General features: G+C 32.6%; 1 protein-coding gene across 1 annotated transcript in view; it reads right to left on the reverse strand.

Moving 5' to 3' along the window:
- Positions 1-15,100, reverse strand: part of LOC110995452 (dorsal root ganglia homeobox protein) — a 65,249-nt gene that overhangs the window by 29,862 nt on the left and 20,287 nt on the right. The window contains exons 3-6 of the mRNA XM_045632978.1: positions 13,482-13,573; positions 12,692-12,793; positions 764-877; positions 284-444 (exon numbers count right to left, since the gene is read on the reverse strand). Of these exons, the coding sequence (XP_045488934.1) occupies positions 284-444; positions 764-877; positions 12,692-12,793; positions 13,482-13,573 (469 nt within the window). The remainder of the gene's footprint in view (positions 1-283; positions 445-763; positions 878-12,691; positions 12,794-13,481; positions 13,574-15,100) is intronic.

Below are 15,100 nucleotides of genomic sequence, written 5' to 3' on the forward strand. Positions count from 1 at the left end.
AGTTAAATTCTGAAGATTATTAATTAATAAAAAAATAAAATAGATTATTGATTTTTATTCATTTCAATCAATTATAGTAAATTTTGTTTGAAACTTCTCAGAAAGTTAAATTACGTGCATTCGTTATTGATTTAAATTAAGTCAAACACAAAGGCATTTTTAATAGAAGTAGAAATTTGAGAATCGAAAGAAAGTGTTATTTACTAAAATCTTATTATAAAACAACGCGTTTATCTTTGAGTTAAAATTATTTTGAGCTTAACTGAGGCTGTCGAAGTCTCACCTTTCTAAACGTGGTGACCTATTTGGCGAGCGGCGCGGAGAACGGAGCGGCGAGCGACGCGGAGACCCAGGAGAGACCGGAGGAGAGGCACGGGGGGAGCCCGCACCTGACATAGGTGACACTTCTCCTGACCCTCTAGACATACCGCACTCCGATGATCCCTGAAGATAAATATCTTTAGATTTTAAGCCGATATTTATGCTAACAAAATATTCATTGTAAAATCTCATTCATATACGCAGTTAATATTAATAAAAGTTTTATTCAGGAAACATTATTTTTATGTTAAAATGTTGGTGATATGTATATATATATTATTGATATGGTACTTTATACTTATAACCATGATTCATGAATTCACAAACAAATCAAATGAACGGAATATCGACATATAGCAGTACTTTTAGCAAAACTTTTTATGCTCTACATACCCAATTAAAATACGGACTTTAATGTAACTGTAATGTTTTGAAGACGTACCTTATCATCATTAGGATCCCGTTTGGCCATAACATCAACTCCTTCTCGCTTCCTCTGTTCTTCCTTTAATCGCTCCGCTTTCCGCCATTTTGCACGGCGGTTTTGAAACCATACCTTTAAGAATAAGAATACCTTGCTTAGGTTTTTGTATCGACCACTATTACCTATTGGAAATTGTTGAAGATTTTGTTTGTTGGAAGTGATTATTCCGGGTATTATAATATAATACATATCTTATATCTTTAAACGAGCAATTCTTGTATTTATATATATACTAGCGGATCTGACAGACGTTGTCCTGTCTATACGTCTTTAATTTGAAAATTTCAAACTTTTTTTAATAAGCTAAAAGATTCTGGACCATTTTGATGAAAATTATTATTCAAATGTTATGACAATATCTAACGATCCAGCACATGGTCTACAATAACACAATGATAACAAAACTTTTTTTTAATTTGATCGCAGCGCTAACTGTCGGGACAGACTAAAATTAAAATTCGAATATTATTTAAAATTTGACAGTGCGATGGTAGCGCCGTCTGTCGGATCCAATGTAAAACATTCCAAAATCAACAACTACTAATTAATTTAAAAAAACATTGTCCAGCGGACAAAATTGTGAATCTAAACCATTCTCGAATCTCCACGAACACACACAAAAAATTTCATCAAAATTGGTCCAGTCGTTTAGGAGGAGTTCAGTCACATACACACGCACACAAGAAATATATATATTAAGATATTAATATGGATATGGATATATATATATATATATTCCGAGATTCCGAGATTCCAATTATATATATATATATATAATTGGAATCTCGGAATCGGCTCCAATGATTTTAATGAAATTTAGTATACGGGGAGTTTCGGGGGCGATAAATCGATCTAGCTAGGAATCATTTCTAGAAAATTTCATTTTATTCGTGTTCTATCATACTCATTATTTTTTTTCTTTAAATTAATAACTTTAAAAAAAACAGTTCAATTTTTTTTTATTATTCTGTCGGTAAGATCGAAAAATATTATTTATATTTCATCATATCATTAGTATTTAATTCGTACTTAAATAAAATTTACAAAAAACACGATTTATAAAAATAAAAAAATACCGAGCAAAGCTCGGTCATCCAGGTCCTATTGTATTATATAGGGTATTTTATAAACGATTTCAAAAGACTTGGAGGTTCAGGATTCGACGCTTTTGTCTGAAGTTAAATTTGGTAAATGCTTTCGTGTTTTATTCTGAAGAAAATCGTATAGACATGTTCATAGATGTATCTGAATTAGACAGGCGTACGATAGATGCTCTAAATAGGATATTTAACGGCCAACGAGCTTGTTTTCCATTAAAATCCCATTAGGCCTAAATACACAAACTACATTTGGCCAATATCTCAAAACCTATAAACGTAATCCTCTCTAACGATCCTGTCAACACTACAAGTCGTTAATAATGCATTGCAACCCTATTTTGCCGTATTATAACTCAAAAGATTATACACCATTCCATAAGGGACCTTACGGCTTACCCCATCCAATTTTACGTGACCTTTCCTCTCATAATCCGATAATGTGAGACTAGGTATTTATAAAGTGGTTGTTTTTACAGTGTCCATTTGTTATGAGCTCCCTTTACATGTAGGATATAGGCTACGCGGGTTCAATGTGTCTGGTGGATAAGCTGGTTTGCTAAATGCGGCGAGGCGGGCCACATTTGCGCTGCAATTTTCGCAATTTACTTTTAATAAGCCCTCTGTTACTCTATTAGGTTAGAGTGCTAGGAAATCTTCAAAGATTAAGGAAATTGTCGAAGATGCGATGTATTTTTTTAAAAGAATTTATATTTTTTAAGTCGTTGGAGATATCACAGTATGAAGTATTAATTCGAGTTTTATAAAATTATAAATTCTATTAAAACTTGAATTAACAAAGTAATAATAAAAAAAGAAAATCTGTATTTGCTAGAACTATATTTTTCAAAAAATATATACGTTTGCGACAAAAAAGTGATGTTAATTAAATTTTATAGCAGTTTCATACAGAATATCAATTGTTTATTTCAGTAACAAGTATTGAAAAAATATTCACTATCAGTTCAGAGTAATTAATAAAATGTTGTAATTTATCAAATATATTAAATTAAAAATAACACCTCTCTTGATACATAATCTTTGGCCTAGAATAAGAGTCCCTTAACGGCAGTAAGCTAATTTACTTAAAATAATAATCCCACCATAATCCGACGTCCGCCCTAGTAATTTTTATATTTCGAGGGTAGAATTAATATTAGCTACCCTTGCTATTACAGTCAAATTTTTACTACATAATTTGACACGAAAGTAGATAGTAATGTCGTTTTTTGATTAAATTTTTTCTTAATGTAATATCTCTAAATTATCTTACTGTATATTGCTAAAATATGTTTAAACAATTTAAGGTATACGTTTTTAAAATGTATGGGAAAATCATTCGAATTCTAGAACATTGATAATTAAACTACAAAGTTCAAATAAAATCGTTACAATTTTAGAAGCCTAATTTAAGGTAAATTTTTCTATAAGTATATTTTTTTTAAATTCCACTTGTATCATACGACCACTTAAATCTGACAAATACCTACCTCCACAACACATGTCACAACACATCCCTGTCGCATTTGATTCCCATCAACCATCGTATCGTGAGCCCTTCGACCCTACAACCCACCACTTAAAGCACGTAAACGCAGGGGGCTAACGAAGCATCGGGTGTCTTTCTAAACTGGACGTATTAAGTAAACGGCACTCAATCAAATATCAATCTAATTGTCTGAGTGTTACAGTTGAAACTTGTGCATAACAGGGGAACAGGAGTACGCAAGGGTGAAGTAATTACCTACTGTTCGGTAAAAGTTGATTGTTTCCGTTTGTTAGTAGTGTTAAATAATAACAAATATTGTTCAGTGAAGGACCAATTGAAATGGTTAATTGCATCTTTTGTGAGCACAATACATCGTGAAATAACGATCTTTTGTGTGATACAATGTTTGGAGAGCTATCGTTTTAGTTGAGAGCAACATAAAGGATTTATTGAAAATATATTTTGTAGATGCTTCTGGAAACACATTACATATACAAGACTAGTTAGTCAACGAATTACATATGTTAACGAATCTATTTTGTCCATTGAGTGAAGAGACGATAAGTTCTACTATTTATTAGTGGCAATAATAATTAATTAATGTTTTCATTTTGTTAATATCTTTAGCTTGTTGTTCTTAATCAATTTCTTTGTTTTTTTCGAATGTGAGTTTTTTATAAAATGTGCATTTTTATGAATTAGGGCCAAAAAAGATTTGTTTTTTGTTTGTTAAAAAACGTGTTTTTAATAAAATATTTTTTATTTACTATATAGTTATAGAGATTATATAGATCTACAAAAAAATAATTGGGAAAAATTCTTTAAATAAAAATATTATCGAACTCGTGAGTACCTACTAACAAAAATGAAAAATACATATTAATATGGCTAAAATTTCCACCCTTCAGATCCCTTAAGAAATGTTTATGAACAACACTTTCGCCCCTTTAAAACATACATTAAACGGTACCATTAAAAACAATTTACCGGTAATTCAGTTGAAGCGTGTTCGCAAAGTCGCGAACACATTAGCGAGAACGTCTCGGAGTTAATTATGTAATGTTTAAAAACTCATACGAGCTTCGAAAGTTAGTTTAAGCTTTGTGCACACTGTTTATTTTTGTACTAAATCTATTTTGTTTTTTCTTACATGTACCTACAACAACCTACAATACTTTAATCATGCTGAAAATAACTCGAATACTGATATCAATTATGAATTACGAAATTTCTGGAGGGTTGATTAAATGTTATATTGAACTAATACATACATTTCCGAGTATTTTACTTTTTATCTAACGAACTGCCGCGCATGGGCACTTGCGACGTTGCGTATCTTTAGTTAACAGTTCACGATTAGGAAGTGTTAAAAATGTTTATTTTTTTCTTAATTATTTGAACAACATTACATCCCTACAATTTCTTTAGCAGCACATTACAATCAGTGGTTTTATTTAATATAAAACATTAAAATGCTTTTATAATATTTCTATTAGAAACACCGCGTGATAATATTACGAAGGAGACACGTCTAAGTGACAACTCAAGCGTGTGTGATGTATTAAAACCAACGGTTGTCGCTTCGACGGGTTAAATGTGACGTATGGTTGACGCGATGTGACATGAAACGTTAATGACATATAAATATAATTTTCTTCTTTAATATAATTTATATTTCTAATATAGTAATAAGTAATATTACTTAACATTTATTATAAGGTTTTAAGTTAGGATAGAACCTAATCAATGGCTCTGAATCATTTTGAATTTGGAACTCCAAAAATTACCTGTAAACAGCGAGATAAGTTTGTTCTATATTTGAAAACATAACAATTTTACTGTAAATGAATGCTTTATTTGTGACGTTTGATAAGCAGTTATTAGCTATGTTATTTTAAAATCAAACAAGTTTTCTATACGAAAAAGGATTTTATGCAAGCTTCAAAGTAAGCGAACATGTTACTCTATCTAAGCAAGTGCTACGTGCAACGCACCGTTATTATTATTAACTTTATTCATGTAGAAAATACGTTAAATTGATTCTAAATTTACACTTACTAGCAGTCCGAAAGTCAAGGGCGTAGAGAGCAAGAAATCAGAAAACTCCGCTCCGCAATCCCAAGTTCATCAAAATATGTCAATTTAATAAAAACGCGTGATTGATTATTATTAACATTAATTGATAAATTTCTTGATGTACATTATACACAGGTAATGTACATGATTTAAATTCGAATATTAACTATATCCCGTAGAAGATAAATAGAAGTTAATAACATTATTCAGCATCTTCAATACATACGCGGAGTTTATTAACTCGCTAACTTGTAAGCCGGGTACATAAATAATTAGTACGAACATGAAGCTGCGCTAAGTTTTTCATCACGTGATTAGGGGCAAATTGATCCCACAGCATCCCGTCGCAACATCGCAAATCTACTTGATCTCGACTTATAGCTTAAGTTACTCTTACGAGCCGATGTATGAAGTTTGGATGCGTTATTAAAAACGATCTTTTTGTTGCGGTTAAATCGCTAACGCTGATCGCGTGACCATTCAAATTTGATTATGGTACACTTTGTGTGTACCATAATCAAATTTGAATGGTCAAGTGGTATTCAAGCGACAGGTAAAAATGTAATTTGAATTTCGAAACGATTTCACACCCGATCCGATTGGTCAATAGCATCTTTAGTCTAATCCACCTAGACATGTCATTACGTCCATTTGACTGTGAATAGATCATCTATATATATATAATAGAATAAACTCTATAATTAAAATTTTAAATTTGGAACTTTATTTGTTGTGAGTCGCCATCGTTGTGACACACACATCTTATGTTAAAAGCTCCATAAAATCTATATTAATACCGCTCTATTACGTTTACCAGATCCATTAAACGCAGTCGCGTGTTGAGAATAACCGCCAAGTAATTAGATTCTGTGTTGAGAGTGGTGTAATTCGCGTAAAATGGAACGTGTAGTTATGGTATTTACTTGCTAATTACCTTTCAAACGTATTTGATTTAATATTCATTATTATACTCATTACTTAATCTGTACTGCAATAACAGGTTCCTACACTCGCACTTCCTATCTAAATTCTATTACTTATTAACCTGAATTTAATTTCGCCATTATGTCTTATTTTTCCTTAGCGTTTCTTTTTAGCGTAGCATATAGATACTAACCCATAGGGCAGCATAAACTAAAAAGGCGTATAGCATATTCGCTTTTCCGGAATTAATTATTTTCTTTTATTTTTTTATAATTTTTTATTACTATGTCGGTTAAAAAAATTATAAATGAACAATATGTTAACGTTTTAATTTTTTTTTCAAATTCGTATTCCCTAAAAACCTTTCTCAAGTTCACGGAAAAATAAAAAAGTACTCGAATTGGTCCAGACATCTTCCAGTTTTGAGCTTATGGTATATTTTTTGATTCATTTTTTTATATAACTATAGATATAAGTAGTTTAAGAATATTAATAACTGTTTAATTTATAATACTTTATTTTATATAACAAAAAATGAGAATGTCATCTATTATTTGCTCCAATAATTAAAGACGTCAGAGAGTTTTAGAGTGTCTCTCCCCCATTTCCCGTAATCTGTGTGTCTGATTGATAAAGATGGCGCTTCACGCGTAACTCAAGTGTGTGCTGGAAAAACAAAGGCATTTAAAGTGACAGATGACTCATATATCTATTTATGTCATAACTTGTAAAGAGGTGTTAGCCCAGTGGGTTTTTTTAAATTTTAGTTAAAAAAAACCACTGGGATTAAAATAGTTATATTTTAATGCTAGTTTTATGGCCCAGTGGTTTTTAATTTAGTTAACACTGTATTAATAGTATTACAGGAACTAGACTTCTCGAAGGCGCTTCGAAACAGCTACCTCGAGTAGCACGTAGTACTTCTTAGATCGAGTATCGTTGCTTAAGGGGGATATACACGGGTCGATTTTTGCCGTGCGGCTTGTCGCTGCACAAATCGGCAGTTGAAGAGGCATCGCTTGCCTATTTACACAGGTAACTAAAATTGCATGCGGCTTGGTCATTGCGCCCTTCTTGAATGATTGATTTGAGAGTGTGAGAGTTTTCTGTAATCTTGTTCTCTTGGGTTCTATAAGCGTGGATAGCATAGCATTCCAAAAACTGAATTGATTTATTTTTATTCAGCGTTAACGATTTGTACGTTGAACAACACCCTCATGCGGCAGGCCATCGCCTGTAACTGGTCGTTTACACAGTCGATTATTGTCACCAGTCGCATGCGGCTGGTGACGCAAAAGGCGGATTCTACCCAACTTTGCGGCTTGCGGCTTTTATCACTCATGTAGACCCCACTTTACCTTACGATTAGCTTGCATAAACTCCCTTATTCGTAAAGAATACATGTTTAATTTCAAAATAACATTTATTTATTTATTTTTATTGACATGGCTAATAGCTGTTTAAATCACTACTATTATTTTTATTACTTTGTACTAATTACTTTTTCTATTATGAGCAGTATTTTGCAGTGTTTAAAATTGCCTCTGTATTAGTTTTAATATGACCTAGTGCACTATGTCATATAGGCTAAGGTAATAAAAAGGCTTGCAGATATTTATTACAAATAAATTTAAATACACATTTCACTGGCTGGCAAGCTGCACAATAATTATATATTTATCTTAAACATCATTATAAAACAATTGTTCAAAACAATAGTGAAGAATAACGAGTTTAGCTCAAGTACAAATCAGTGTTAGCACCCCAGCAAGTCTTTGTTACCTCGGGTTTTTGTTACGTGTTTACTCGGCATTTGAACTCAGCTGAGTGTTGTGTCAATGTCATTGAGACTGAATTGAGTGTAACGCTGTTTTAATTTGAGTTTCTTTTCATTCCGCGCTAATTGGGTGAGCGTTTTGGAGATCTGTGCTTACGGGGAGGGTTTATTGTCTTTGGAATACAGAGATGTCAATGTATCCGATTTTTTGTTGTATTTTTTTCAATAGTAACTTCTAATAATTAGTAAATAACGTATAATATTCTATAAAGTATGAAATATTAAATAGCCCTAAATTTAATTTAGACCTATTTAATAAAATAATAAAAAATTTTTTTTCATTTAGCTACGACTAGGAATAATTGCCATACTGGCATATTGGTCCTTATATATAACTTACCAACCAGAATAAAAAAATCAGTGGCGTAATAGGTAGATATAATGTTTTCTATATGGGCGTCAGATTTCTGTATTTGTCTCATGAACATTTGTTAATCTAATAGGCAAGTAGACGACCACCCTGACGCTGACTTTTTGGATCTACCACAAACCGATTTCCACACATGATTTCCTTTCCAGCGAAAAAGATAGAAATAAAGTACATAGCATAGCTGGGGATCGAACCTACGACCTCAGGAGTGAAAGTCTCACGTTGAAGCCACTAGGCCAACACTGCTCTATTGGCTGAGTTAATCGACATATAATCAAAACGTCAATCTTCTAATAAGCTTAAAGACCCAGACGTAATATTAAATCAATTCGTCATAGAAATGTTTCGTATGGCTAGTAATCCAATATGGCGGACAGGTGCTCCCGCCTTTTTATATTTTTCGGGCGAATTACCACTGACACTCGCACGACGGGGATGGGAATCAAATTGAAAGCCGACTCAATTATATTACAACGTAGCTATCGTATTTACGATATGTTTTAACGTAATAATCTATTTCCTGCATATTATAAGGCATATATGAGGTGAGCTGTTGTTATCACGAAATGTCGAAGTCAAGACAGTGGTAATTACCAAATAAATATTTGGTAACCACTGTCGAGGATGACATTAAAAGATCAGCCGAACAGTACAAAAGAAGACTTCATCTGCAACACACCAGCCCCTAGCTTCAGGCCTCTTGGAAACAGCGGACTGCGTGTTTTAGCTGAAAAGGCTTGCCGCAGTTTGATAGTTTGGAAGTTAGGAGGGAACAAATTATAATAAAAAAATAAAGTCATATCATAAAATCTGTTAAAAGCCGAGAGGATGATTGGAGATGGGTAATTTTTTTTTGTTATATTAGTGCGTGCGAATAATAAAAAAAGTATTCATGGACTCATTGCCAACAAGTGCATTACCGGTCATTCAAGATATTGTACGCTGTTTTCTTACGGACCCTAAGTCGAATTGGTTCAGTGGTTTCACATGGGTGGTTCGAGGCAAAAACAGCCATAAAAAAATGGTAAGTTATGGCAGAATACTAAATTCCATCCGTATCACCTCGTCGTCTGATGCTACTCAGCTGTAAGTACTATCCGAAGTCCTCTGAACACTGCACCCCACACTAGGCAACTTTTGTTTACATTTTTTTTAAATATGCAGTACTTACATCATACATGAGATGTGATTGAATTTTAAATGAATTTTAAAATTTCTGTTACACCTTATAGCAAAATTGTTTTATTTATTAAAAAAAATAAATGTATAGAGATAGTACCGAAGTTAAGCCACCACAAGTTAGACGTGGCACCCCTTAATCCACACTGGGGTAGATGTATACAGTAATACAATTTCGAGATGAGCACGTTATACTAGATAAGTTGATCTCGGTGAAGGACTCAATTGGACACTCGTTTTTATTAAGAAAAATCCAAAAGCCTTTTTCATAATTAGAATTAAATATTTTTTACATATAAAAGGGAGGCAAACTCGCCCATGCTCCATTTTAAGTGAGTGCGTTCGGAGTAAGATCCGTAGATTTGCTAAATTTAAAAGTATAATATAGACACTTGTTAAATACGTGGTAAACATTTACGTAAATTGTAAAAATATAACCTTATTTAATCATTTATAATGTATGTTTATATAAAGCGAGTTACCTGCAGTCAAATTGCGTAAGCAGTTTTGCAGGGTTTAAATGAAGTGTAACTTTTTATGTATAAATATATTACATACATACATATAATACTACCAATAGGTACAATGCCTCACCCCTAAAAGGACACCGATCAAACCATATTCACTGGACAGCAATGTCTGATGGAATGTGTATTTTGACAATGCTAGTTAACTAATGGAAGCCTGATCGACAATTTGATCTGGGACTCGGCGTTAGTTTCGTTGAGTGCATTTAACCGGAAATATCGTGGTATTTTTGTGAGAACAGTTTGAGAAATTGACTTTTATTGTTAACGAATGTAGGAAATGGAGTTGAGCAATTACGAAAAATGATTTTTTTTTTCAAAACATCAGTGTAACCATTTTTGACCATCTAATAGACATTTTCATCCAAATATTGATTAGTGTTCCAATAACCAATCGATGGTCTTTAAGCCATCTGTCAATACAAGCTATCCATGGTAGGTCGGATCGGTGGTGGATAGACCTTTGTATAAAAATGACATTTCAACTGGGCTTATATCCTCTTTTTTTAAACTTACACTAATTTTTAAAATAATAAAAATGCTATTCGATATGTTTTAAATATAGATATGTATATTTGAATATTATTTGTACGGTTTTATGTACTTTATTTGGTTTATATTGATTATCAAATATGAGTGTAAGGAGCGAAGAGATTGCATTCTATCCATCGCCAAAAATGGATTGTCTTCGTAGGGTTTGGTTATTTGGATGCTAATAGGAGATCGATCGGCTGTCACGGTTTGATCTCATATTATTTTCAATCTGAGATTATGGAATAATTATTAATTCGAGCGTAAGACGATATATGAAATACCTAGCATAAAATACACTATATTTTAATTTATTTTTTAGAGTTGAGGCGAAGCTGATTTTGTTTCATCGGAAATCGAACCTGTCATTATCGCTAACATAAGCCACGGATGTAATTAATACCTATGAAATAAAAACATAAACGTTACCAAAAATACAATAAAAATAAAAATACCAGAAATTATTTTTATGCTTAGCAAAATATAACGAGTATGTATGTACGTACGTACGAGAAAAGCACTTAAAAACGCCTGCTTTATAAATGATCAGCCCACTACCGAATATATACAGCTTCGGTAATACTGATTAATCGTTAAGAATTCAAAAGAGAGGTATCTGAACTCCAAGTATACAAATTTGGATTTATTTTATTTTAAATCTTGGGAATGAGAAACGGCATTGTTGACATATCAAATTTAAGAACGAATTAAAACTTTAAATTTAAATTTTAAATTAAAACGCACTCGCGAGCCCTCTGGCATTGAGTGTCCATGGGCGGCGGTATCACTTAACATCAGGTGAGCCTCCTGCCCGTTTGCCCCCTGTTCTATAAAAAAAAAAATAGTTTGAAAATGCATGGTCATATTTCAGTTTGTGCATCTATAAAACCCGACAGCGACCGAGCCGGTGATACTAAATTCTCTTCCTGCGTGCTCTGACGTTGGAATGTAGCAATTTTTACCTCAATATAAATAAAACATGGACGGTTGCGTCGAGCAATTTGCCTAAAACCAGGTGAGACGTTACACGACTCAAGAACCTTATATTTCACTACGTGATACATAAAATTACATAATTTAACGTCGCGAGTCTAAGCTATAAAGTGGAGTTCAGTTCCCATACATATGAACAATGTGATTATTTATTTAGATGGGTTTTATGTATGCAATTTTATTTGACTACCTGCGAAATCATTGTAATTGTATTTTCAATAATAACTTCGCATTAAAGACTTCCGTCCTTAACAGACGGGCTTAAAGAAGTTGGTGAGGAAGACTGTCAAATGCTCCTGATGGAGAAAAATGAAGGTTGCTTATACTCTTTGATAGTCTTACAAATAGTTAATGTAGAATATAAAATTCTTGTGTCACGGTGTTTGTAATTACAACTCCTACGATATGGCTCGACCGATTTTCGTTGAATTCTTGTGCGCATACGGTTAGGTCTGCGAATCGGACATCTAGTTTTTACTTTTTTATGATACACAAAAGCCTTGATTTTCAAAAGAGTTTATGAGAATTGATCAAGTTTCATTTATTTGTACGCATAAATACAATTGTGTCAATTTATTTGTCTCTTTGTCGCTCGATCCGCGCTCTCGCTTGCACTTCAAGCCTTAAATGGAACGGTAACGCCGCATGCATCAAGTGCGAGGTAACGCCGCACGAGTCATGTATTTTCGTGCGTGCAGCCGGCACCATCGAATTATTTTTATTTTATGTTATTTATTATAAGTTATTAATTGATGACGTTGTCATGTCAAAAGCAGTCGACGTTAATGTGAATCAGCCATTCTTATAGGTAGCACAGATAATGTAATTTATGTTACATTGACAAATTGTAAGGATATCCTTACCTGTACTCTAGCTTCAGTGAGATTGATTTTGAGAGCTAGGTCCTCTCTTGTAAACACGTCTGGGTAATGCGTTTGGGCGAACGCCGTCTCCAGCTCTTCCAACTGTAAATAAATTTATTAATAAACATTTGTATTTAGAACAGTTATAGATTAGTGGAACAGGCAGCTACTACTCTCTTTCATGAGATTTGAGCCCCGGCTGCACCAATGTTTTTTTCTTTTTATGTTTCATTTAACTTCTTTGTTAATAGGTGGGAAACATTGTGTCAGATACAATTGCCTTAGACTCAAAAGTCAATGTGTATCAGTCACAGAAGGCTGATCACATAGTTAGAAATGAACAGAAAACAATACAAAAATTTGAAGACTTAAAGGGTCGTACCACTACTGATTTTTTTCTATAAAATGACACAACATTTTTCGGAAGGCTATTACGAGTTTGGGGTCAGTTTCTGAACAACAATTCGGTATTATAGCTGAAAACTTCTAAACCAATTAGATATGAGATGCTGTGACTGGGTTCAATACCCAGGCCACTATTATAGTTTGTGCAAAAAGATTGTCGTCATGGATTTAAGTTCGCTACATTACTTTTGTTAATAAGTTCACAATTACAGTAATGATACTTATTGTAAAAAATATATTTCTTCATAAATGAGAATTACAATTATTACAAAAAGGCTATGGATAGAATAAAAATATCCTAGAATTTGTTTAAACAATATTTAGATTCTGATTCATGGGAAAAAGATAATAGCGGTTATATTATATTTTTTTTTAATTTATTTACCTGTTGTAGGGTGAACGTTGTCCGATTTCGTCTCTGTTTCCGTCGCACGAATGTGTCATCGTGTATTGCCGGATGATAAGAATAGCTTGTATCTGCAAAGATAAATTAAGTTTTCAAAATGTTAATGAAAATAAAACAAAAAGAAAGGCAACATTATTGCAGTCGAGGGATCTCATGCCAATGGACTTTTATCTAGCTTTAAAAAAAGCAGCCAGATCTTGCCAGTGTGAGAATGTAAAAAAGAAATAATGTTGTTTTTAAGAATCTTGTTACTTAAGTAATATATATGTTCCAAATTTATTCAATGAGACTTGAGATGTCACGTATAATTTTAACAACAATAAATGACTTTCGTAGCAGTCATTTCACTATTATTTGTCTTTGAACATATTTTCGAAGGTTCGATCTCTCCTGACTCATTTCCAAGAAAAAACGAGTCAACAAAATCAGTTCATAAACTCCATAAACAAATCCATGAATACACATAACAAAAAGAAATACATTCTAAATGAGAAACCTCCATTTTATTTTAAATAGATATTTTTTCCATTAAAATCTTGCTTGATATTATACAAGTTTATTTTAAACATTCATAAGAGTTTTACGCAATAAAGAGCTTTTTCTTGTGTTATAATATTTATTAAGCAGAATATATACATATATATATATTTTTTTTAATTCAGGCAATCTTTATAGAAAGCTACTTATAGACCTATCCTTTGATAATGAGTAATCTTATCATGTTGCATTGTCGTGCAACGGGGATTCGAACAACCTCAGAGTTGCATAACACTACTTTTTACTTACACTTTAGCAATTTATGAAAAAACAAAAGCATCTTATCCGAAAAAAACACGAAATTAAAATATCAATGCCAATGTAGGGTGGCAATAAAGTAGCATTGAGCCCGGAAACATCAGCCCATTACGTTGGAGTGCTAAATCGCCGCCCTAACAGACATTATTATATATTTCTCTTTGAGTATGGGAATTGATGAGGTGGCACCCCCGTAGGGTGAATATGTTACTGTTTAACCACTTGAGTGGCTTAAATGTTTTTTTATTGCTTTGATATTTCGTTTATATAAAGGCATATATAACTATATATTATGCGACTCTGATAAATGAATTTTGGAGATTCCATCTACATTACATTTATTACTAAAAACACACAAAATTACAACAATAAAAAAGAATGAGAGATACTTTTTTTTATTTTAAATAACAAGGTACGTTTTAAGTGTGTAATGTGTGTGTGTTGTGGTTGTGATTGGCATCAGTATTGTGCTGACTCAGACTGTTTCACAGCGCTGGTTATTCTTCCAGAGACCACAGCAGCTAGATTGCGCGTCAGTTGCAAAAAAACAATGTAATAATACTAAGCAGAAAAAAATATTAGTAAAAGTTAGCAGTGTAAGAAATGAAGTCTTGTGAAAAGTATTTACTAAATTAAATTAAATTAAAAATTATCATTCTCATCTCACAGCATCTTATCATTCGTAGGCAAGTATTTTAGGATATCCATAATGGTATGGGATTCGCTCTCCGATATAGGTAGAAGACTTTTAAAAGTCTATTATAAAGTTTATATAACACACACCTGTTAACCATATCTTTTTT

This window comes from Pieris rapae, chromosome 21 (assembly GCF_905147795.1).
Source record: "Pieris rapae chromosome 21, ilPieRapa1.1, whole genome shotgun sequence".
Taxonomy (NCBI): Eukaryota; Metazoa; Arthropoda; class Insecta; order Lepidoptera; family Pieridae; genus Pieris; species Pieris rapae.